The sequence below is a fragment of the Eumetopias jubatus genome, unplaced genomic scaffold, assembly GCF_037043125.1.
Source record: "Eumetopias jubatus isolate StellerSeaLion01/CBP00866 unplaced genomic scaffold, mEumJub1_p1.0 scaffold_4, whole genome shotgun sequence".
Taxonomy (NCBI): domain Eukaryota; kingdom Metazoa; phylum Chordata; class Mammalia; order Carnivora; family Otariidae; genus Eumetopias; species Eumetopias jubatus.
The window spans coordinates 23614380-23641093 of record NW_028274810.1 but is presented as its reverse complement, the minus strand read 5'-3'; the positions used below and the strand labels follow the sequence as shown (position 1 = coordinate 23641093).

Below are 26714 nucleotides of genomic sequence, written 5' to 3'. Positions count from 1 at the left end.
TGATTCTTTTTCCTTCAGGGACCAGACTATCAATAAGTCCTGTCATTTCTGTCTCCAAAATCGTATCCGGATCTGACAACTTCTCTACATCTCCAGTACTGCACCTGTGATTGTGGCTGGCCTGGCTTGCTGCAGTGGATGCCGCACATCCATTAGTAGGGAAGCTCCTTGGGTGCGGAGAGTTTTCTGTTGTTGACTGAGGTCTTCCTCACTTGCAGAGCAGTGTCAGGTGCACACTACGTAGTAGTCAGTAAGTTTTTTCTGAGTTTTGAAAAGCCTTGTAAATTTTCACTCTGCTTCTACTTTTGACCCCCCACAATTCATCCTCAACCCAACAGCCAGAGTGACGTCTGTAAAATATATTTCAAGTCATATTACACCTCTGCTTAAATTCTCCAAAGCGTTTCCAAACATACTTTGCATAAAATATTAACTCCAGCCACAGTCTTCAATTCTCGGCAAAGCTTGGCCCTAAATCCACCTCTCTGACTTCTGTCACTTCTCCCTTTTGAGTCTGCCTTTTACCTGGTTTTTAGATGGTTAGTTCTTTCTTGCCCCGTGAAGCTGTTTGCTTAAATGACACCTACTTAAGTAGGTGTCATTTTCCTGATCTAAGAGAACAATCCAGGCGCTCAGCTACCACAGCCTTCTCTTTTATCTTCTTTAGAGTCTATGTTCTTTCTCATATTATAATTTTTAAATTGTTATCTGCCTTCCTCAGCGAGAACGAAATCTTCATGAGAACAAAGACTTTGGTTTATTCCGTCTGTATTCCCGGGATGCAGAGCAAGGCCTAACGCTAGCAGGCTCTCAGGAGATATTTGTTGAATAAATAAATAAAGGAGCATTAATATTATATACATTAATTGGCTCTTTGCGACTATGTTCCCACCAGTTTAAGAGGATTTCATAAGACTCTACATTCATGATGGCCATGAAAAAGGAAAAGAATGGAACTGACCTGTATTACTCTAGGCCAAGAGCAAAGTAGATGCTCCCAAATGAGAAGGAAAGCTTGTTTTTATTATCAACATGCTAAAATCAAGTAAGTTATCTGACCTAGATAAAATGTCGCGATAGACTCCATAAAATGTTTTGCTAAAATTGATATATACCGTCGATTTGTTTTTTTTTAAATAGGCCTCAAAAAATCAATATTATCTAGCAAATGTAATCTTTTGAAATGCATTTCTTTTGTTTGCCTTGTCCTCTAAAACTGTTGTAATTGTCTCTTAAAGATTGCTTCTATTATTTTTACTCACAAGTTCCTTAGCAGATGGTAATTATAAGAATCAATCTCTTTTAAAAAAAAATTTCCTAATCTTCAGGTAATTTCCCTCCTCTGTATCACTGCATAAAAATAGCAAGTTCATACTTTTTTCTTGGCTACAAAATAACTAGAGAATAAAATTCCTAATGCCTGCCTATATGGATCTTTTAAAATCTCTTTTAAAATCTCATTTTAAATGCAATTGAAAGATGTCTGTGTGATTTTATTATGTATATATATATCAATTCTATATCTGTACCCAAATTAGTACATACCATCTGTTAAAATTCTTCCATTCAAAAAGAAGTTTTGTTGATGAGTATTTCAAAAGATGAAAGATACCTCTGAAGATAAGTGTGTTAGAAGGAAGCATTGTAATTTAATTTATTATGTTATCTGATAGTAAAATACAATATAGGACAACAATGTATAAAATTACTTTTTCCTCAAATATTATAAATATTTTGTTCAAATCACTATTTCTTTTTTTTAAGATATTTATTTATTTGTCAGAGAGAGAGAGAGAGAAAGCACAAGCAAGGGGAGCAGTGGGAGAGAGAGAAGCAGGCTCCCCACCGAGCAAGGAGCCGGATTTAGGACTTGATCCCAGAACCCCAGGATCATGACCCGAGCTGAAGGCAGATGCTCAACTGACTGATCCACCCAGACATCCCCAAATCACTATTTCTTAAAAACAAATTGAAGTTGAATGCAAAGAATAAAAGATTTTTAAAAAATTCAGAGAAACCAATACCAAAAGGAAGAAAAATATGGTCATTATTTTGAAAACAGATGAGAGTCTTGAAACATGTTTCCATAGAACTGTAAAAGCTATTAATACATGGATAGAAAACCGGTGTCACTGGGAAAATCTTGAAAGCAGGCTGATGTCTGAAAGGACTAAGGTGCATAACATTACTGAAGGAAATTATTTTCACCAAAAAATTAATTTATTATATTCATATATATGCATATATTTTGGAAGTCACTCTGATGTATAATATTAGTGGAAGTGTAGAAATGAGTAAGATTAGGCCCCCACTTTAAGGAGATTTTCATTTGGGAAGCAGAGCAAAGGCTCCAGCTAACTTATAGCAGGTAACTGTAATAAAGAACAGCATATAAAAATTTCCTAAAAAAGAGGGGCCCAGGGGTGGCTCAGTCTGTTAAGTGTCTGCCTTCAGCTCAGGTCATGATCTCAGGGTCCTGGGATCGAGCCCCACATCGGGCTCCCTGCTCAGCAGGGAGCCCGCTTCTCCCTCTCCCTCTGCCCATCTGCACTTGGTTGTACTTTATCTTTCTCTCACTTGCACATGCTCTCTCTCTCAAATTTAAAAAAAAAAAATTTTTTTAAATTCCTAAAAATCTCTGGCACCCGACCGCGTGTGGAGTCTCCAAACCCAGCAGATCCCTGCGGTGCTCAACAAATGGTGTTGGGAAAATTGGACAGCCACATGCAGAACAATGAAACTGGACCATTTCCTTACACCACACACAAAAATAGACTCCAAATGGTTGAAAGACCTAAACGTGAGATAGGAGTCCATCAAAATCCTAAAGGAGAACACAGGTAGCAACCTCTTCGACCTCAGCCGCAGCAACTTCTTCCTAGAAAAATCACCAAAGGCAAGGGAAGCAAGGGCAAAAATGAACTACTGGGATTTCATCAAGATAAAAAGCTTTTGCACAGCAAAAGAAACAGTCCACAAAACCAAAAGACAACCAACGGAATGGGAGAAAATATTTGCAAATGACATATCAGATAAAGGGCTAGTATCCAAAATCTATAAAGACCTTATCAAACTCAAAACCCAAAGAACAAATGATCCCATCAAGAAATGGGCAGAAGACATGAACAGACATTTTTCCAAAGAAGACATCCAAATGGCCAGCAGACACATGAAAAAGTGCTCAACCTCGCTCGGCATCAGGGAAATCCAAATCAAGACCTCCATGAGATACCACCTCACACCAGTCGGAATGGCTAAAATGAACAAGTCAGGAAACGACAGATGTTGGCGGGGATGCGGAGAAAGGGGAACCCTCCTACACTTTTGGTGGGAATGCAAGCTGGTGCAACCACTCTGGAAAACAGTGTGGAGGTTGCTCAAACAGTTGAAAATAGAGCTACCATATGATCCAGCAATTGCACTCCTGGGTATTTACCCCAAAGATACAAATGTAGGGATCCGAAGGGGTACGTGCACCCCAATGTTTATAGCAGCAATGTCCACAATAGCTAAACTGTGGAAAGAGCCAAGATGTGCATCGACAGATGAATGGATAAAGAAGAAGTGGTATATATACACAATGGAATATTAGGCAGCCATCAAAAGGAATGAGATCTTGCCATTTGCAACGACGTGGATGGAACTGGAGGGTGTTATGCTGAGTGAAATAAGTCAATCAGAGAAAGACATGTATCATATGACCTCACTGATATGAGGAATTCTTAATCTCAGGAAACAAACTGAGGGTTGCTGGAGTGGTGGGGGGTGGGAGGGATGGGGTGGCTGGGTGATAGACATTGGGGAGGGTATGTGCTATGGTGAGCGTTGTGAATTGTGCAAGACTGTTGAATCACAGATCTGTACTTCTGAAACAAATAATGCAATATATGTTAAAAAAAAAAAAAGACAAAGATAGCAGGAGGGGAAGAATGAAGGGGAGTAAATCAGAGGGGGAGATGAACCATGAGAGACGATAGACTCTGAAAAACAAACTGATGGTTCTAGAGGGGAGGGTGGTGGGGGGATGGGTTAACCTGCTGATGGATCTTAAAGAGGGCACATTCTGCATGGAGCACTGGGTGTTATGCACAAACAATGAATCATGGAACACTACATCAAAAACTAATGATGTAATGTATGGTGATTAACATAATAATAAAAAAAGAAAAAAAAATTCCTAAAAAGAAGTACTAGGGAATTGAGAGTGAGGAAATTACTCTCAAAAAGGATTACCATATAAAGAATTACGAGAAAGGGGACATTTGACAAGTATAGTATTATTAATAGTTACAGTAACAACAACAATAATAATAATACTAACATTTATAAGCTATTCTTCATTCTAGGTATTGTTGAAAATTACTTGCAATAGTTCATTTAATCCTTTCAACTGCCTGTGATGATGGGAATGTACTGTCAATGTTCCTATTTCATAGATAAGAAGACGAGATTTAAGGAAACGTTTCCAAGGTCACGCTGGTGGTAGTGAGTGGAAGAGCTGATATTAGAACCTCCCTTGAAAACTATATGACCCCACTGGTTTGACTACAGTATGTTGAATTCAGAGTGTCCCTCCCTGTTTACGCAGACACACGTACATACATGTGTACACGTGGACACACGTACATATATGTTACATGCAGACACGTACATACATGTGGACACGTGCGTGCATGTGTACACAGAGACACATGTACATGCATGTGTACACACAGACATGTACATACATGTGTACACACAGACACTACAGTAATAGAACTTTCATTTCACGGCTATATCTTCATTGGTACAGTAAGCAGATTCTAAAGTAATCATCCACAAAATTCAATGGCAAATAATGTCTTTCCTAAGGAAGATTTGTTTAATTTTCAGACTGGTCATGTTGATTAAATTTTGTTCACCTTTCTGCAGAAGATATCAAACTCACTTTACTGGAGCATTAGTATCTTAAACTGAGATGATCAAATGCCATTTGCGTAGGTATCAAGGGGCTCAGATCTGACTCCCATTTACAAAATATCTTTATAAGACCTAAAATATGAACTAAAGGCATGAAGGAAAGAGGAAAGAAGATGGGTCATCAAATCTGGTTTAAAAGTGAAATACTTATCAAAAACTAATGATGCAATGTATGGTGATTAACATAACATAATAAAAAAAAGTGAAATACTTAACATTCACATTAATGGAGGGAAAACTTTTACTGACTTTATGGAGACAGTACTTTTAAGATAATGTCTATTTATGCTAAAGTGATACATTATTTTTATCTAAAGATTTGCAAAGAGAAACCCTTAGTTAAACAGAACTTTAAGCTAAACAACACCCCCCATTAATTGATGCTAGTTGTATTTCATTATCCTAAAACTCTAATCCCATTTTTGAAAAAAAAAAAAAAGCGTAGAATAATGGTTAAGAAATAAGACTTTGGAGTTACAATTCATGGGCTCAAAAGCTACCTCTGCCACTTACTAGAGGAGACTGGGCTTTTCCACCTACAAAACAAGGATAATAATAGCACCTATGTTATATCATAATAAAAAGTCTTAAGTTAAATGAGTTAAAAATGATTTAATAAAATTATTTAAGGTTTCTAAGATAGAAAACTGATGGCACATAATAAGGGCTATATGCATTATTTGTTAAATTAAAAGTAAAATATATTTAAGTGGATTTGAGTGAAAAATCTCAAACACGCACATGCAGCATGAAGTGATGCTTTCTTTATTGGTTGAAACTGAAAGCTCCTAGTTGTGTATTACAGGAAAGGAGTGGTGGGGAGAAATGATCAGATATTTGGAGTGATCAAATGATCATGGGTTCTAATGGGAGAAATGTGAGTGTTTTGATGTACTTTTTGTTCTATTGAAAAGCATCAATCTGAAAAACAGGAGGACAATGCCAAATTAATATCTATACATAGTTTTTCTAATAAACGTAATTCTCACCTCATTATAAAAAGACCCTTGGGAATAGAAGGCATAATGCTGTTTTGTAGATTTATTTTTTTAACTGAACAACCAGATATCATGGATGGTCAATAATGTCTTCATCAAAAACCTGCTCTGTTTAGTCATCTAAATCTTTTATCCTCCACAAGTAACAAAGCCTTAAGCTAAACAATTCTTAATATATGTGCAATTTAATCTGAATTTTCAGATTCTGAAAGGTCTACCATCAATGTATATGCAGTATTTTCTCTTAAGTTGAGAGCAGGTGTCTCATAATCTTATGATCCTTGCTGGCCAAGCCCATGTCCTGTTCAACCATATGATAGCTAGCATCCACATGCTACCTGGCATATTATAGGTTGAGTGAATAAATAATTGAATCCATAATACAAAGTCTCAAAGGTAAATGTGTAATTTAGGTTTAACCAGACAAACTAAAGGACGTCCAGTGAAATTATAATTTCAGATAAACCGTAAATAATTTTTAGCATAAGTATCCTCCAAATATTGCATGGGACATACTTATACTAATAATTGCTCATTGCTTATCTGAAATTATAATCTCATTGGGTGACCTGTATTTTCATTGCTAAATCTGATAACTCTAGTCTAGTTATTAACTTATTCAATCAGTCATTTATCAACAAGCATTTATTGCAGTATTAAATTATTAAAAGATGTACTACATTACCACCATGTGCCAGGAACAATTCTATGCCCTGACTCAACAATAAATAAATATCACTGGCAGACTCTCACTTCATGGAACATGTATTTCAGTGGGAGATGGAGAAACGGTAATGAAAAATAAACAGGTGAAGTATTAAACTGACAAGGTAATTTTGGTTAATGATCGATGCCATGAAGAAAATCAAGCAAGATGATAAGGGCAGAGAGGGAAGGATGGATCAAGCGCTACCTTTGTGTGTGTGTGGGGGGGAAGCCTTTGTTGATAAATAGTTTACAATGAACTAAATAGAGTGACGGTTTATTGGGAATAAAAGCTCAGGCAGGATCTCCGTGTCTCCACCCCTGCTCTAGCTTTCAGCCTCTGCCTTCCTACTAGCCAGTTTGGACGATGAAGCATTGGTGGGCATGCCCAGCCTCCTCGAGCCCTTGGGGGCCTCTGTCTTCCTGGCCAGGGGTTCATGCACCATCTTAGACTTGCCACCCCTAGGAGGAGCAGCGGCCTTGGCTTTGGGCCTCTCCTTGGCCGCATGGTCAGCGACTTCTTTAGGGCAACTGTCTTCTTTGTTTTGGCTGGAAAAGCAGCACCATTCTTGCCCTTGGGGACCATGGATTTTGAACTCTGACTCCCAGCTTTTGTTTTCCTGTGGGCCTCACCATCTTGTCTAGTCCTTCTGCCTTTCACCTTTGACTTCCCACTAGGCCCGGTGGCACTGGGAAGGGCCCGTGTTGCCTCGTCTGGCTGTTGGGAGACCTGATGACAGGAAGTCATCATTAAATGATGAAAAGAAGCCAGTTTATACAAAGAGCCAGAGGAGGAGCACAAAAAGAAGAAGAAACGGCAAACGCAAAGGACACTAAGTAGAAATGAATGTGACTGTTTGGGAAAAGTGTGGAAACCAATTAGATTATAGTGGGCAGAAGGCTGGGGAGTTGTAAAAACATTGTACAAGAAAATGTAAGAAACTGAAACAAGAGCCAGTTCATGCAGAAATTTATACTCCACGGTGTGACATTTAGATATTATTCAGGCAGAATGGAAAGCACTATAGTGGTTAAGATAGGAAGGGATATGATCAAAAATATTTTCCAAAGACCCCTTGGTTTGCTGGGTGGAAAATGGATAGGTGGGGTGGGGTGGGAAGAGAAGACTGAAAGTACAACACCAGTTAGGAGGTGATCTGAGAGCAAAGGTGAGGGACAAGACATGGGCTCATAGCAGGCTGGTGACAGAGGTAGGTGAATTAGATGTTCTGAAAGCAGAAGCCAAAGCATTTATGAAAGGTTTTAAGTCTGAGATCAGAGGAGAGTGGTGAGAGAAGGGGAAATAGCCATTTGTTTCGTCTTAAAGATGCACTGGTCCTATGTGTGACCCGTGCACCATAATAAATTGCTTTTCTATATCCTTCCTTCTCAGTTGCCTATATTGGCATCATCGGTGGTTAGCCTGTATTTCCTTGAACTCACGGATGTCTTCAAACCTGTGCACTCTGGATTTAGCTGCTATGACCGGAGTCTTAGCATGCCGTATATTGAGCCAACCCAGGAGGCAATTCCATTCCTCATGTTGCTGAGCTTGGCTTTTGCTGGACCTGCAATTACGGTAAGAATTGCCCCCAAATTATGTCTGCCAGTCCCCAAAAAACTAAGAATGACCACAAGTATGTAACAAATGGGTTAAAAACAAACAAAAAGTGAACTCAACATCTTGTAACAAAAAGATCATGTCTTTAAGATATTTTGAAAATGTCATGTGACTTAATAGTTGAAAATCACTGGCATTAAAAGTTAAGATTGTATAATTGCAAAATTGATGGGTCTCTAATGTTCAGTTTTACAAATCATTCTAAAAAAATGTTTGTAACTGCATAATTCCCCTTGAATAGCTAATATGACATTTCTGATATACTTCCTAATTAATGTGTTGATATGGTATCTCTGAAGTCTGGAAAGCTGGAAGGGAAAAACAAATTAATTATATAGCCAAGAACTTTCTTCTCAAAAAGCATCTTGATATCACTTACAGTTTCATTTTGTACTGGATTAGCACTTTTTATTGATTATGAGCACTGAGCACCAACAGTTACAAGGTAAAAAGGGCACAACTCACATTACTGGCACGTTGGTTCACGCATGTGTGCACACACCAAAATAAAATAGATGCAAGACAGGCGTTTGTATTTTTAAATATATACTGTAAAGAAATGCCCTAACTTACTGGAGTTGAATTTAAAACATAGTTATTTTTAGTTTGCGAACTTACACATTATGAATAAACACATTTTCATTAATCCATTAATAGTAAGACTGGACAAGCCTTTCCACCATCTCTTCTGTGCCCAGAATCCCACATAAAGGACAAGAAACATATTTCAAGGGGGGATGGGTTAGCCTGGTGATGGGTATTAAAGAGGGCACATTCTGCTTGGAGCACCGGGTGTTATGCACAAACAATGAATCATGGAACACTATATCAAAAACTAATGATGTAATGTATGGTGATTAACATAACAATAAAAAAAAAATTTTTTAAAAGAAACATATTTCAAGGTTAATAATATTTATTTCTACCAGTAGGAGCTCTTAGTTTGCTTTTATCATGCTCATGAATGTCAGAGGAAGTGGTTATTAAATGAAAAGCTGTATTTGAATGGAGTTTTTACAAGATTCCCTAATGAATCGGCCAATTCTGGTTCAGCACATCAGCAATCTTAGAAAAGTCTATACATAAGCCTTCCAAAGTTTATACTTTTATGTAGCTATGAATTTGTTTTTTCAAAATTTCCCCTGCATTAAATAATTACAGCATATGTTTACACTCTAAATAAATTATACAAAACATTTTCAGGAGGTAAAATAGAACTTAATATTCCATACAACTTTATCATACTTAAAAGGTCTCAAAATCCTTTGTAAATTAATGAGTTTTTGAACTCCAGTTAACTCCAGGGTGATTGGAACTATTAATGATGTGCTTGGAAATAGCTGAGACTCTAATAAAAGATATTTAAATGCAGTGTTGCTCAGAATAACAGCATTTTCCTGTCATTTCTCTAATGACTTATTAAAAAATCCATATCATCAGTCATTTGATAAGAGCAAAAAGAATGTATGCTTTAAACTGTTACACCAGAAAGCATTTCTCCTAGTTGGGGTGTAACCCCCAAATTTATTGTAATAGAATACTTGAAATAAAATAAATAAAATTCTGTACAAATGTTCATGTTGAACATGTTGTGTTATTTAACACAAGACTATGTTTGATATTTAATCATTTAAATAATTTGTTTTTTATATGTCCAGAAGACTTTCTTCCTTAGGGTATTTTATTAAGTTATTAGGAAAGCAAGTCTAATTGTGGCACTTGTTGGTGACACCGTTTACCTCACATCAATCCCTTTGCTGACACTGTTACACATCCTGGGGACAATGACCTTGGTCTCATTGCTGTGTTCCTGCATCTGTGAATCCTTCATTTCCTTAAAAAATTCTCAATATGCCATTTAGGGATGTTTTCCAGGGCTTCCAGGCCAAAGCTTTCTTCCTTGAACCTTGAGAAATGACAGGGCAAATCTGCCATGGCTGCCACTCACCACGTTGGACCTCGGGAGCCCAGTGCCAATTCCTCCTACAAAGGGCCCACTAAATCTCAGAGTCTCCACAGGGCCCCCATAGTAGCTGCAAGCCTCTTAATAGAACAAGAGGCAAACTAGGGAAATATTTATATTCTGGGGTCCCTAAGTTCCTCCATATCACTTAGAGCTCCACAATACTCCAGGAAGTCAGTGGTTCTTTTCTTCCACAATGGGTTCATAGCTCTGGATAACCAACTCAGTGGTAAAACAAATCTTGATTTTGCTCACATCAAATACTGCTTTCACACCTTTCTATCCAAACATATATCACACTTCTTCTAGATTTCTTTCCAATTTCATTTTCTCCTCTATCTTTAAGGACTTCTCCCAAAACATTCATTTTCTCAACATTGGTCTTATGGGGTCTATAGTCTTCTTGTTCCAGATCCATAATTCTGTCTTTAATCTTACTACATAGTTACTACTCTAATCTCTTCCTTCTCTGTTCCTGAAGGTGAAAAATAACAAGTAGACTCTAATTGCCAACTTTCAAGGATGCTGTTTTCTTTTTATCTATATGGTAGCATAAACCTGTTACAAAATGGGGTGGTGAGGAGGAGGAGAACAAGAAGAATCCTTCTTTTGGAAAGGGTTTTCAAAGCCCACTTCTGATGGGCATTAACGAGGGCACTTGATATAATCAGCACTGGGTGTTATATACAACTGATGAATCACTAAATTCTACCCCTGAAACTAATGATATACTGTATGTTAACTAAATTATATTTAAATAAAAAAATTAAAAAAAAATAAAGGCCACTTCTGTGAGGAGAAGCACTGTATTCACCCACTCATCTGACAGAAGAGCAAGCAAAACAAAAGACCTCATGTCAGCAATATTTTTTAAAAGAATCTTTACATGAACAAAAGAAGATCAACTGATTTTTGATACAGGCATTTAAATATAAATCACTGAGTGTTTGCTTTTCAGATTTCTTTTTCACTTTCCTGAACTTTATTAAAGAAAAAGCAATGATGGTAAATCTCGAGAACAGTCAATTTTCTAGGATTTTTCCTTGAAAATGTGACATTTGATTTCCAAACACATGCCAGAGCGTAAATGGTTCCCAATTGTACTAAGTAGGTGAGAAGCTGAAATCCTAAAATGTTCATCTTCCAACTTTCCCCAGTCTGTGGTCTGTCTTTGGATCAGCAGTGATTGCCTGAACAGCTACTATGGCTTCATTAATTTTTGTCTGTAGCTCTCTGAGCTCTTCTATATGCAGCAATCGCAGAATTTGAGCAGCTTCATTAAGAACTGCATCTCCTGTGTCAAAACCAAGAATATGTTTGTCTAAAGCAACAGGCAAGCCCTCTTTCATTTGATTTGCTTTAGCAACTGCATCCTGGGTCAGGCGCTCCTGAACCAAAAAGCAAATTGCCTTAAGCATTACTAAGTAATCATCATGACGCTGAATCTGAAGAAGGTTAGCCAAAGCCATTACACCAGCCTTAAAATCAGGATTATTTACGTCCAAGTTGATCAATGGCTCTGCATTTTTAGCTGCATTGTCAGCATTTTTTGTATTATCAGGTACCAAGTCCTTGTATTTTTCAGCATTATCTCCATATTCAAGTCTAACAGCTAAACCAAGAAGCCAGTCAATTGCTTCTTGTCGCTCTTGAATCTTGAAAGGACAGTTAACATCTTTGAGATACTTTTCAAAGAACTTGGGCCAGTCACTGCTGTGGATGTTTCTTAAATTACCTCTGTCTTCAATCTTGTAGTGTCTGATTTTCTGGTCTTCAAGCCAAACAATAAAGTTTCTAAATTCTGTTTCATCTTTGCAATTGAAGCCAGCCAGGTTGTGGTGGTAGAGGGCCGTCAGCTTGCGTCGGAACATGGTCCCCGCGTCTCGCTCTGGTCCCCCGGGTTCGGCCGGGAGAGGACAGGCGAGGAAGAGCGAGCCGCGCAGGCACCGGCGACGTGGCGAAAGGCTGCTTTTCAGATTTTTTAAAATGCTTTGAGAGACATTTTAAAAATATAACGTGTCTTAATGATGTTGTACCAGAAACTGTAAAAATTCCTTTCATGTCTGTGAAATACATTTTCTTATGTCTCTGAAATTGCCCTTAAATTGGAAAATTTCATCCTTAATACTCACTTTTCATTTACTTTAAAGTAATAATGAAACAAGCATTTTGTTCAGTCCTTTGGAGATTGTGTCTCAGGGAAAACAACACAGGATATCATAAATCTTCATGTAATCTATATGAACAGAAATAATGTATACTTTCTCTTTGCTGGAAGTAAACTTTTATTACATTTTATTAAAAAATAAGTATACCTAACTTTATAGGAGGATTCTATTGGAATTTGATTATAGTTCCTAGACAGTAACCTTATCTTTAGGACAATCAAAATGTACAATATTAAATGTATTAGGGTTTCCAAAAGACGTTCACTGCAAATTTAAACACTGAAGATACTATGATAAATATTACACTTTTTGTCATTCTCTTTTGCTGTTCTCAAAACAAAGACTTTTTTAAAGATTTTATTTATTTATTTGAAAGAGAGAGAGAGAGCAAGAGAGAGCATGAGCTGAGGGGAGGGACAGATGGAGAGGGAGGGGCAGACTCCCACTGATCAGGGACCCCAATGCAGAGCTCCATTCTAGGACTCCAGGATCATTACTTGAGCCAAAGGAAGACAATTGGTGGACTGAGTCATCCAGGCGCCCCAACAAAGACTTTTTGATTGTGAGTTCTCCCTGTGGTGGCTATTCCTAAGGCAGTGCCCATATGATTAGTAAAAAGAAATATATTTGTGACTGTGTCTCCCCTGAAGCAGAGCCACTTCAGAATCTCTTCCAAAAACCTGCCCATGATATTCAACAAGCAAAAAAAAAAAAAAAAAAAAAATTCTTTTTTGGCCTGTATACAGATTAAATAGAATATTGTGAAAAGATCCTTGTCAGAAATTGTTTCCTATTTACAAATGACAAAAGCAACAAATAATTTTATTGTCAAAGCCTAAACTCTGAAACCGTATTTTAGCACAACCGGGATGCCATTTAGAATGAGGAAACGAGCAGGCGTATTTAGAAATACATTAGGAAACATCTCCCCCCCACCCCAAGGAGAATTCCATCTTTGGACAAAATTGAACCACTTTAAAAATTCATGCAGTGACATGTAGATCAAGGTTAAATGAATAGAAGTGTGAGGAGAAAATTAATGTTTCTTAGAGAGGACAGTTGGGTGATGTCAAAATAATGACAAGAAACCTCTATCTATAATCAAGCCAAAGAGTATTAAAGCACTCTCTTGACATATGAGTTTTGAGCATATTAGAAAACTAAAATAAAACTTCTGAAATCTCAAGATCATTTGAGATAATGACTATTGTGTTGTATGATAAGACACATTTCCCTAATGGCACTACACAAATAGATTCTTATATAATTTAGCATTCATGGACAAAATGTGAATCATTACATATATAATTGAAAAGAGGAGAAAAAATTATTCACAGAATTATTTTTGAGGAAGTGAAGATGAAGTCAATATCTTTAACCATACAACAGTGCATTTCAAGGATGAGTGGTTAATTTTCTTGAAATGATGAATTTGAGGTAACCATTATCTTATTTTATGTGTGTGGTATATCATGTCACATCTATCTATGTAGAATATAGGACCTATTGTGTTTCTATGTCTAACTTAAAGTGATAATGTAGGATGATATTTTTCAAGAAGTACAAATTAACTCACTGTTCAATGATTTGAAAAAAAAACCGCCTTTTGATGATTTCTATACAATTGATCTTCAGGATATTTATCATATATGCCACATGATTTTCACACATGTGTGGTTATTGGTAGAATTCCATTAAGAAAGTTATTTTTTATACAAATTAAAATTCTTTATAATTATATACATACCATAATACCTACAGAATTAAATATAGCAGATTGAACACTCAAAACAGAAGGTCGTAGGCTTACTGTCATTAGTTTTAAAAAAACTGTAATTTTAAATACTTCATAAAACAAATGTTTAAAGCTAGTAATGAGAACTGGGAAGTTTCCCTTGGGAAATCTGTTTGAACCCCTTATCGTGACTATGACCTTTAAAGTGGCATCATCACTTGTATCTAAGAGACTGCCAGTATCTCCTATAATTTGACTCTTCTCAGCTCCACACATTTCTACAAGTCAATGTCGCATTTCACAATAATCTCTTAAGCATGATAATCTTAAAAATTTGAAATTCTTTTACATAAATAAAACTTATAATTTCAAATCCTGTTTCTCTTGTACAGCATAACTAAAGGCCTGAATGCCCACGGTAATTAGCCAATAAGCATCCCACAGTGAAGTTAACAAATGCAAATCCCACAATGCCAACCATTGTGCTAGACAGTGAGAATAAAAGGTAAATAAGAAATGGCTCTTCCCTCAGGGCTTATAGTCTAGTGAGAGACAAACAAAGGAACAACTGAAGTGTCCTTTAACCAAGCTCTGCTAAAAAGGAAGGATGATGTGCTAAGGAAGCCACAAAGGAGACATAATTCAACTTAGGGTGATGTAGGGTGTTTCAAAGAAAACTTCTTGAAGGAAATGATGCCTAAATGTATTGGGTCTCTTTCTTGATGTCCTATGTCTTAGAATCCTACAGCAAATACACTTTTCTTTATCTTAACATCTTCATCTAACATGTTAATCCTTCTGAATCTACAGGATGGCTCTCAGTCCATTGTAAACCTTTTTTTTTTTTTGAGAGAGAGAGAGAAAGCACTGGGTGAAGAGGGTTGGAGAGAAAGGGAGAATCTTAAGAGAGAATCTCCATGTCTAGCACAGAGCCCCACGTGGAGCCCAGTCTCACGATCCTGAAATCATGACCTGAGCCAAAATCAAGTCAGACACTCAACCGAATGAGCCACCTAGACCCCTGTAAACACATTTTCTAATCTTATACCTAAGAAATAGTAGCCAGCATTCTTCAACAAAATCGCTACCAACCACATGTGGCTCTTTCCATGTTAAGTCTAAATTGATTTAAATTTTAAATACTTAATTAAATACAGTGAAATGAAATAAAAAATTCAGCTCCTCAGTTGTAGTAGCTAAACTTCAAGGCTCAATAGCCACATGTGGGTAGTGGCGACCCTATTGGGCAGGATGGAAAATATTTTTATCATCATAGAAATTTTTATTGGACAGCTTGGCTTTAGATCACTCCTTTCTAACCTCATGCATGCTCTCCGTGGATTGAAACTTCTGTTCAATTCTGAATTGATTTATTGAGATAATATGCTAGTAAATTTTCTAATCCTAGCTCGGGTGTTTTCTTTATTCCTCCCCAACCCCCCAACCATGTTGTTTTTGTGCTTTAAGAGATGAAATGCCATGACTCTATGAGTTAGGGCAGAATCAGTCACTGCGCAATTAATCAATAAGGCATCATCCCTGGATGTTGTTGAGCAAAGGTCCAAAGACTGAGTGCTGCAACAGCAAGAAAATGCCAGGACGATATCACACCCTTGACCAGTACATAGGCACACAGAAGATTCAACTAGTGCTCTCCACAGTGCCCTGATTGCTTCTTCTCACTGCTCGCTCAACTACTCAAGAGAAATTGCTCACATATCTAACACTTTTAAGAAAAATACATCTTTACCTTGTTGAACTGATGATGTGTTAAGAGATAACTTAGAATTCATTTGTACACATCGAGTCCATTCTGAACACCATCCTGTCTTTGCAGATTATGGTAGGGGAAGGAATTCTCTACTGTTGCCTGTCCAAAAGAAGAAATGGGGTTGGACTGGAGCCCAACATTAATGCCGGAGGCTGCAATTTCAACTCCTTCCTTAGAAGAGCCGTCAGATTCGTTGGTGGGTGTGGGGAACCACAAAGAAAGGAAATGTTGTTTTTTTTTCAAAATAGAAATGTTATATTTAATTACAGATATTAAGATTTTAGAGCTATAATTTAGATGTATAATTTTGGGTACATGATGAGTTTTACATTATATAAAAAACTGTTAAAACACTAAGACTAGAGCTTTGTGTCTGTAATGTGTTACTTACAGTTATAGTCCTTGTTTTGAGAGCTAACACACCATGCATTTCAGTATATTTTTTTGTCTTAGCTGTGGTGGAAGCATAAATTTACTTTAAAATGGTTTCTCTGGATGTGTGTTCATTTTTTAAAATGGAGAATAAATGTCAGCAGGCCATTATGAATGGATAACTCTTCAGAAATTAGTTTAGCCACATCAATGATTCCATTTCAATTCTCCTGGAGTGTTTTCATCCAGAAGTTACTGCACATGGAAATGTCACCATAGAGAACTGAATCATGGCTTTTTCCTTGGTTCTATCCTCTAACTTTACCTCCTATTTTTTATCTAAACCCCCATCTCTTCTGATTAGTCTGGGACCATCTTAATGTTTGAGTCACAGGCCTCTTTGTTTTTTTAACCAAGTTGAGAAGTCAAAACACAGTATACCACACCAATATGAATGTTTTACATTCATTCCCAGTAAGTCAGTAAAATTACTTTACCTGTAACCTCTCAGCTCAGAAGAATAGGTAATTTTATCTAATATCTAGGCAATAATTAAATACAACCTTCTCTCCCACTAGAGGAAAAGTCTGGTCTAAATCATGCCCTAGACTCTGCTCCACTAATCAAGGTACTTGGAGATAGTAAGCCAAGAATAGTCCCCTTAGCGGGGTCACAAATTGAAGCAAAGAAAGAAATCTTCAGGACACATAACAGATCTCAGAGAAAAATTTCGCTAATGTAACAAATGCTTTGGACAAAGAGGCATACAACCTCTGTGAAAAGCTTTGTGCCTGTGAGGATGGTCCATCCTACCCTAGAGAAGAGTGTCCCAAAGTCAGCAACCTCATCCTCTGAGGGTCTGGAGATTCTCATTCTCCAAAGGTAAAAATGGATGGGCTTTCCCACTGAAGCATACTCTTCTCCAAGACCTTGCATGCTGCTAGGAATTAGAATGTAGAAAGAAAGGTTCTATGTCTTGAATCCCAGGTGGTCGGGTGGAGAAGGAATTGGGAGAATTGTTGCTAGGTGGGGATAAGCAGAAAAGGAAAGTGGAAAACAGGGTAACAGGCAGGCTGGCCACCATGGTCTGGAGGAATTTATTGAAGAATTATCCAGCTGCCTCTTGTATTGGTTTCTATGAGCACATCATGAATCAAAATCCAGACTATCAAGTCAGAGTGAATCCAGGGTGTCGAGACAATGTAGAGGAAGCTGGCGAGTTCAGATCATGTGTATGTGAGCAGAGCTAGATTCCCACGCAAGGCACTTGGAGCAGGAATGGAGTTCAAGTGAACAAGCCTGAATCAGAGTTTGTGAGTTTCTGGTTTGAGGTTGGTCCCAGGAGACAAAAGAAAGAATTTGGACAGGGAGATACAAGAACATCATCTCTGAATTCCAAATATGCAGGAAGTCTCCTACAGCCCTGTACCCAAGATATGATTATTATTTCTGTGATGGGGCCCACCTGCCTTCTTCTCTGTTTTAATTAGCATTCCCGGTATGACTACAGCTTGTGGAGAGTTGGAACCAGTTCTGTAGAGCTTGGCAACTGTGGCTGGAGTTAAGGAGTATGGGGAGAGAGAGCCCTGGAAGCTCAAACATGCTAAGCGATTTTAAATTATTTTGAATTTTGCTTCATTCTGCCATATTTAATCCTCCTCAAATCACACAGTTGGTCATCTTTACATGTCTCAGGTGTCTGACAAGTGACCTATGGTAATAATATTAAGAATGGGTCCTACTTAACCAAACTGACAAAAAATACCCCAAATGACTACCTTGGATATACTCATTGCCCTTATTTTGGAATTAAGTATCTGGTTTAAAGGTTTAGGAATTTTCTATCCTTATTTTCCCTAAATAAACTCAGAAAAAATGATCATGACAGATTTGCAGGTCATCACATTAATGTATAATAAACGTGGTTGATGATGGCACAATGTCGACATTAAGAACTAACTTGGTAACAATTTCTTTCCCTTTGCATATAGGTGTTCATGTGTTTGGACTGTGCTCCACAGCTCTCATTACAGATATCATACAGCTCTCCACAGGGTATCAGGCACCATACTTTCTGACCGTGTGCAAGCCAAACTACACCTCTCTGAATGTGTCTTGCAAAGAAAATTCCTACATTGTAGAAGACATTTGCTCAGGATCTGACCTTACGGTTATCAACAGGGGCAGGTCAGAAATTGAGATTTTAAACTTTCCCATGTCAGTGTTTCCATTGTTCATGAATAGCATGAGGTATCATTTTAGACATACATTTTTTGGTTTTATTTTTGGTTTTGGTTTTGGTTTTGTTTTTGGTTTTGTTTTTGATAATGACATAATGATTTTAGTTCTTATTTTTCTTTTCTTTATTTTCAATCCAGTGATTTCTTTAGTGGTTACACCATAGAAACTCTTTGGTGGCTCATTCCAAATCCTTCTGTCTCACAAATTTCAGCCTCAGATTCTTGCCACTAATCTTCATATCACCAAATCCTATTCATGTTTTGCGATCTACCTTAGACCTCATTGTGGTTTTAGGTTCTCACAATTGGTTCATTTTAGGATGTTTATAAATAATCATGAATTACAGTCAATATGTGTCCTGTATTGCTTAAGTGGAAAATTAAATATTTATATTTACATCTCCATTGTATGTTGTATTTTTAAAAAATCATGTGAATTTTCCTTTTGGTAGAGTTTTATACGTGCATCTTCTTTGTATAAACCCAGTAGATCAGTATAGCTTCTAACCTTGCATTTTAGAAAATAAAAGACAGAAAAACTCAAGAAAATACCAATGCATTAAGTTTTTTTCAATCAATAAAGTAAAAATGAAATTTTTTGGCGAGAGATAATGTTTTGGAAATTCAAAAGAAAGAAATTTACAAAGGACAAAGGGCAATAAGTGATTGCTATAAGAATTGCATTTATTGTTCAGTGAATTCTCAAGATTAATTTAAGAGTTGAAAATACGTTAATAAGTACCCTTGAAGAAGCAGAACCTGATATTATGTAATTATACACATTCAAGTTCTCATGGTCCATTCAATAATTTTGACGCTACATTTAAGATCTATGTCCTCTATTCTTTTGATCTATGTCCTCTATTCTTTCTCAATCTTTGTACATATCTTGTCTGTGTTAAATGGTAATCCTTTTTATTGGGTGCCAAATAATTAGGAGGACATTAATATAACTGAATTTTATCTTTTTAAATTTTTTATCCATTAAAAGAAATCTCTATTTTTCTTCCTTCACCTGTCCTTTTCAGTGTTTCTCCCATGTCCTGTGTTCCACCTCTCTCCCAGCTTTCTTCTTAAATTATTTAACTAAATAAGATGCTCTGCAATTCTCAAGAGGATAATCACATTAAAGTGGAATATGCAGAGAAACATTTTGTTAAAATTGGACTTCTTGTGTTTTCTAAAGTGTACAAATTACATTTAGACTCATTGCTGTGAGAAAATAATTTTGTCTTTTCAAGTTTTATGTAAATGCAACCATATATTTAGGAGCATAGGAAAAGTTTCAAAGCTTTAAAATCCTAGGTTTTATGGACTTTGACTTTAAACTGACATAATTTGAATATACCAAAGAACAATTATAATGTTTTTCAATCCACTTCCATTTTCAACCATCATTCCAATGGTGTAACAAAGTTATCCCCTCCAAAGCCGGCACTTTCTATTGGAAAGTGCATTGCTACTATTCTTTAATTCTAATAGTTGATTAGCAGTGTTTATTTTATCACTCAAATCTTTTCCCAGAAAACTAAAGAGAAATTAAAGTTATCACGTATTGCCTCAAGGCTCTTAAGTTAAACATTTTAACCACCCAGCGTTCTTGAGATGATTGTTAGCAGTGGATCTGAAATAGAAGGCATCATTTGACTGTCTTCTTTTGGCAGAAAATCATTTCCTTCTCAACATGCGACCCTGGCTGCCTTCGCAGCTGTGTACGTTTCGGTAAGTCTCTGGCTCTTTTTCTTCAGTCTGTGTTCTAGAAAATATCAGACAAACCAGTGTCATCTCCAAGTGACTAATTAGATGATATAGCCATTTAATAACAGAACAGTGAACTTGAACACAGCAGTCCTTCAACACAACTGCATCAAAAGCAGAAATTCGATGATACTGTACACAATATTACAGTAAAAGAAATTTCTACACAGTCAGAATATTTATTCAGCCTGGTATCCCTTCAGTGTAATATATCTCATGGCAAGGTCTTATGAGCTATATGAATGTTATAAATTCTCAAACTGAAAGAATTGTGTTAAGCACACACATACATATTTGCTTTACTTTCAGTATTTATGTAACAGTGAGTTCAAAGTCAGTGTAAACTTGATAAGTAATATACAGTGAATCCTCATAGTATCTGATTAATACAATAGTCCATCAGGTCTTATGTGAGAAAAGTTGACAGCAATTATGTGACAAGTAACATGGAAACTGAACAGTTATCTAGCTAATTCTACTGCTTCAATTTATCTTTCAAGCTTTCCTGTAATTAAATGAGATCTGTTTTTTATTGATGAGTTTTGCTATGTACTTCTTTTTCAGGTATAGAATATAGCCATAGCAGGGGGAATGGAGCAGTAAAGTTGATGTCAAGTGTACAAATTAGACTTTGAGTCTAACTTTTTATATGATTATAATTTAATAGTAAAATGACCTTTCTAACATACTTAGCAGATTGCTTTCATTTTTCAGATGTACTTCAATTCCACATTAACAGATTCCTCTAAGCTTCTCAAACCTCTCTTGGTCTTCACCTTTATCATCTGTGGGATCATCTGCGGGCTCACACGGATAACTCAGTATAAGAATCACCCAGTTGATGTCTACTGTGGCTTTTTAATAGGAGGAGGAATTGCTCTGTACTTGGTAAATAATTTACTATTCTCATTTGAGAATAAAACCACAGTTTAAATGGAAAACATGCATAGCACATTTTTACACTGGTAATAATTTATTTGCAATGTAGTTTATATTTGTGAGAAAATCTCTGAGTGCATCTTCATTCTAAGCCAAAACACATATCCCACTTTTAGCAAAATAATATTTTAAACCCTTACCGTGGACTAGCAACTGCAACTTTAAAATTATTGTATTTTATCCCATACACACACACACACACACACACACACAAGAGTCAGGGACTATTTTTGCTAGTATAATTTTACAGATGAGGAAAGTGAGTATTAGTGAAAGTAAAGTTCATGACAGTGAAGGTTTGGTGGAAGTTTATAGAACATGCCCAACAACACAAATTTAGCACCTGGATATATTAGCACCAACTAATACTGAATTCTTCAACAGTACTCTATTTTCAAGTCCAGTCTTCCTTCAGAGGAAATATTCTCAGCAGAAGGAAACTGAGATTGTCCATTTCATGCATTCATTCATTCACTCATTCAATATCTGATCTGTGCCAGGTACTAGACTGAGCATCCATACAGTGAGAAATAAGACCCAGCCTTAAGGAGTTTTCAGTGTAAAGACTAATAAGAATATAGGTAGTTGCAGGATGTTAAATGGTATATTAGGGTGTGAACAAAATGCTTTGGGAATAGCACACTGAAGAAGGAGGTTAGAGAAGCCTTCACAAAAGTGATGTGGTTTTTAAGAAATAAGAAATTTTTTTCTTAGGGTAAGGAAAGGAGGAAGGACATCCAAGCAAAGAAATTGCACATGCACAAAGACAGACATATGAAAGAGCAAATACAAGTGGAAGGTGAGGTAACAGAAGGAATGAGAGATAACGGCCAGGTTTCTAGCTTGGAAGACAGGGCAGATGGTGACTTCATTAGCAGACCAAGGAAGGAGGAAGCAAGTTGGTGGAGGAAAAGGGTTTGATGAGCTCAATTTAAGGATCGATAGGCAGTTGAAGAGTTGCATCTGGAGCTCAAAAGGGCAATCTGTAGTGGAAAAATAGATTAGGAAGTCATGGACAGTATTGGTGGAAGTAACATTATGGTTATGGAGGTATATGAAATTGCCAGGTCATAAGAATGAAAGGAAGCCAGGCCACACCCACACACCAGCAGCATGCAGAGAAACAGGCAGTCACCAAGGAAACTGAGAGAAGCTGACAGAGAAATGAAAATCATCTATTGCAGCAGTTCAATCATGGGATCTTGATGCCCTTGTTTGTGGAAGGTGTTACAAGACAATGATGACAAAAAGTTGTAAAAGCCCTGAAGCAAGCGATGATTTATTTTTCACTTTTATAAACTAGCATGGTCAGGATTGTCACTTTAAATCTCCTGCTTATGCGCGTGCTTTCTTCAGTGGAGGAGAAAGTGATCAAAGTAAAGTTAGCAGGCCAGGAACTGGGCATAAGCTTGGGTTTCCCATGAGAGTGTTGATTGGCAATGTGTCTTACAGAATAGGCAAGGAAGACTGAGAACTACCTCTCTCAAGTTCATTCATTGCCTTTGTGTGGGTGTGATTTCATGGTGTCCTGGAATTAGCCTGGGCTCCATAGTCCAAAGGATTTGGGCTTGAATCTCAAGTCTCTTACATTTGGCCAAGTTACATAACCTCTCAGAAGCCTGTTTCTTCACTTATTAAATGAGAATAATAACTGGCTACTTCATATCACACCAAGGATGAAGCAACTATATTTATTGAGCACAGTGTTGGGCACTGCATGTCGAACAATATGGCAGAGTTTCCTTACAGTCTAATGGACAATTTTCCCAAACTTAGAACTTTAAATACAATCATTAATAGAGCATTAGGTAGCGACTGCTCATCCTGAGAACTCTGGCAGTGAGAGCAGAGATAGATACTATTTAGAAGAAAGTTTGAACCAAGAATTAAAATAGAGAGGCAGAAGCTGGACTTACTTCATTTCTGTTTCCACTCTATGCCCTGAAATTGGAAATTCATCAGTTCCAAGCCAATGCTATTATAAATTGTTAAGCACTCTATAAAATGTTAAATCCATGGGATTCTTTTGGTTTGATTTGAAAAGTGGCTGCCATCTATGGACATTAGCTCCCAAAAAGGTATCTGTTGCTTTCCCCATTATCTCTAAACTAAGCATCTCAGAAGATGAAAATCCAACAGGGATTTGGTTGTCCATGTGTAAAAATTGTAAAAATTCTGAATCCAAACTTTACCTTATCCAAAGTTTTATCCCCCAAATCTAAAATAGCAAAAATTCATAGGTTGAGTATAAAGACAAGATTAAATAAAGTTTAGCTCAAATTTAGTGTACTAGCACTGAATTGATCAAATATTACTTCCAAACTTAAGACCAAGCTAAAGGAAAGAATGTGGGTGCTCCAAACTAGTGATGATGTCCAACCTCTCTTTTGAGAATTCTCTGTGCAATGCTGAACACACAGGGCTGTGCTTGATCTGAGTTGTAACAACATTCGTCTCTGACCTCACTGCAAAACCTGATAGCATGCTTTATGAATGATTCGTTGTTTTATATTTTTCACACCTCCCCTGCTTTCCATCAGAAGGTGTGATTGAAAATGGAAGGTAAAATAAATCAGTTAAGCTATTCAAGGTGTCATTCAACAAGAGGCTCCTAAATCCAGGAAAATGAATTGCTTTGAAAAGCAGAAGAATGTCCTCATTTCTCTCATTGTCTGTCTTTTATTCTCAAAACATACAGAGGATAAGATTTACAAAAACATTCAGTAGGATGGAGAAAGGAGAGAAAATCCAACTAATAAAAAATAATGGGTTCTTGATTTCTGAACAGTTAGTTCAGTGATTTATGATATAACTTACAAATGATTTCCTGAGTAATTGTAGTTTGGGTTTTTTGTTATTTGTATTAGCCAATGGTGTATAGAGAGCACATACCTTATTTATTATATGCTTCAGTGGGTCCTCTAGGACAAATTCTTAGTAACCATGTCTTCTAGTGCATGCTGTTCATTGTTTTTCTTCAATACTAGGGCCTGTATGCTGTGGGGAATTTCCTGCCTAGCGAAGAGAGTATGTTTCAGCACAGAGATGCCCTCAGATCTCTGACAGACCTCAACCAAGACCCTAGCCGAGTTTTAGCCGCTAAAAATGGCAGCAGCAGTGATGGAATTGCTCACACAGAAGGCATCCTCAACCGAAACCACAGAGATGCTAGCTCACTGACAAACCTCAAAAGGGCAAATGCTGACGTGGAAATCATCACTCCACGGAGCCCCATGGGGAAGGAGAACATGGTTACCTTTAGCAATACCCTGCCTAGAGCCAACACCCCATCTGTTGAAGACCCTGTCAGAAGAAATGCCTCCATTCATGCCTCTATGGATTCCGCTCGATCAAAGCAGCTTCTCACCCAGTGGAAGAATAAGAATGAAAGTCGGAAGTTGTCCCTGCAAGTTATAGAGACTGAGCCTGGACAGTCACCACCCAGATCCATAGAAATGAGGTCAAGTTCAGAGCCCTCCAGGGTGGGGGTGAATGGAGACCACCATGCTCCCAGCAATCAGTACCTCAAGGTCCAGCCTGGCACTGTTCCCGGGTGTAACAATAGCATGCCTGGGGGACCCAGAGTGTCCATTCAGTCACGCCCTGGGTCCTCACAGTTAGTGCACATCCCCGAAGAGACCCAGGAAAACATGAGCACCTCCCCCAAAAGCAGCTCTGCTCGAGCCAAGTGGTTGAAAGCTGCCGAGAAGACTGTGGCCTGTAATAGAAGCAACAGTCAGCCCCGAATCATGCAAGTAATCGCTATGTCCAAGCAGCAGGGCGTCCTCCAAAGCAGCCCCAAGAACACCGAAGGCAGCACGGTCTCCTGCACTGGCTCCATCCGCTACAAAACCTTGACAGACCATGAACCCAGTGGGATTGTAAGGGTTGAGGCTCACCCAGAGAACAACAGGCCCATCATACAGATCCCGTCCACCGAGGGTGAAGGTAGTGGCTCCTGGAAATGGAAAGCCCCTGAAAAAGGCAGCCTTCGCCAAACTTATGAGCTCAATGATCTCAACAGGGACTCAGAAAGCTGTGAGTCTCTGAAAGACAGTTTTGGCTCTGGAGACCGCAAAAGAAGCAACATAGATAACAATGAGCATCACCACCATGGAATCACCACCATCCGGGTCACCCCAGTAGAGGGCAGCGAAATTGGTTCAGAGACGCTGTCCATTTCTTCCTCCCGCGACTCTACCCTGCGGAGAAAGGGCAACATCATCTTAATCCCTGAAAGAAGTAACAGCCCTGAGAACACTAGAAATATCTTCTACAAGGGAACCTCCCCAACACGGGCTTACAAAGACTGAGTGATGAAATTCAGTCACTTGAGCGACCCCCAAAAGACCGCGTGTTGATTCTATCTGTGCTCTGTTCCAGCGGATTGAGAAGCCTTCTCATCAAACTGGGTCATCTACCATCAGCCCAGAGCTCAATGACTCTTGAGAACTACTACACTCAAGCTTGTAGATTTCACACCAAGGGGAGGGAAAAGCACAATGAAAGAACCTAATTAATGTGATAATGTGAAGAATCTTAAGACCTATCTTCAAACTCAAAAGGTTTGCAGAAGGCAGTGTCAGAAGAAAGTGGTTTCCTTCTGTGTATACTATTTTACTTCCTGAATGTGCCAACTTTAGGGATTTTTCTTTATAATTAGCTGTGGGAATCCAGAACCCATGTTTCCCTACAGCAGAGGCCATGCAGTATTATATATTCATTTTGCAGAATCTGCACCTAAAGCTCAGTAAGGGTGGTGCTGATTATTATAGTACATATACCATGTAAACTCTCAAATTCTATTTAGCTGTGAAATAGTGGTGTGCAATTCCTTGTCAAAGAAATGCTACTGTATTAAGAAGATGCTGGCTGCTTTGTGTTAGAATAGGACACCCCGCAGCTTCTCTGTAGTGGCTCTGTCACAGTCAAAAAAAAATGAAAAGGTTTTGTGCATTTCTTCAAAATTATGCTTTCTTCGACAACAAAAATTGTGTAGGAATATTTTCAGTGAGAGGGAATAACTAGTACTTTTCTACATAGGTTTTTTGGGGGGTTTTTATTTTTTGCTGCTTACTTTTTATTTAAGTATAGGTACTATTACTGATTCTGTTTTTTAGTGAGTAAATTTGCATCATTTTAAAAATACATCATTTTAGAGTCTTTTGAAATTGTTGTGATCATATTTTGCATTTTATGGCTCCTCATTTATTTATTAATTAAAAAAGTTTTTTGATGTTATGGATATGTTTTTCTATTTTTAAAGCAAGAATAACAGTTGACATTCCTTGAGCAAAATATATCTCTGTGAATTTATAAACAACCAATCTGAACCAACACTTGACATTGTGGGTTACATTGCCAGCAATATTGGTTGAGTCTACCCTTGGATGACTCCAACCAGCTGGCTTTGGTTGCTATCTTAACAAGTAATCCAAAAACTTCATTTTGTTCCAGATTATTAATTTTTGATATACTAACAACC

At 37.5% G+C, this 26714-nt stretch overlaps 1 protein-coding gene and 1 pseudogene across 2 annotated transcripts in view; one reads left to right on the top strand and one right to left on the bottom strand.

The window, feature by feature from the left end:
• The window catches only part of PLPPR4 (phospholipid phosphatase related 4), a 41439-nt gene extending 15897 nt beyond the window's left edge, over nt 1-25542 (top strand). The window contains exons 2-7 of one of the 2 annotated variants that reach the window (XM_028102046.2): nt 8056-8241; nt 15987-16116; nt 18284-18479; nt 20197-20254; nt 21005-21178; nt 24217-25542. In XM_028102046.2, the coding sequence (XP_027957847.1) occupies nt 8056-8241; nt 15987-16116; nt 18284-18479; nt 20197-20254; nt 21005-21178; nt 24217-25542 (2070 nt within the window). The remainder of the gene's footprint in view (nt 1-8055; nt 8242-15986; nt 16117-18283; nt 18480-20196; nt 20255-21004; nt 21179-24216) is intronic. The other variant, XM_028102047.2, reaches the window with a different exon arrangement.
• Nucleotides 11294-12194, bottom strand: LOC114207961 (tRNA-splicing ligase complex subunit RTRAF pseudogene; annotated as a pseudogene).
• Nucleotides 25543-26714: the final 1172 nt, after the last annotated feature.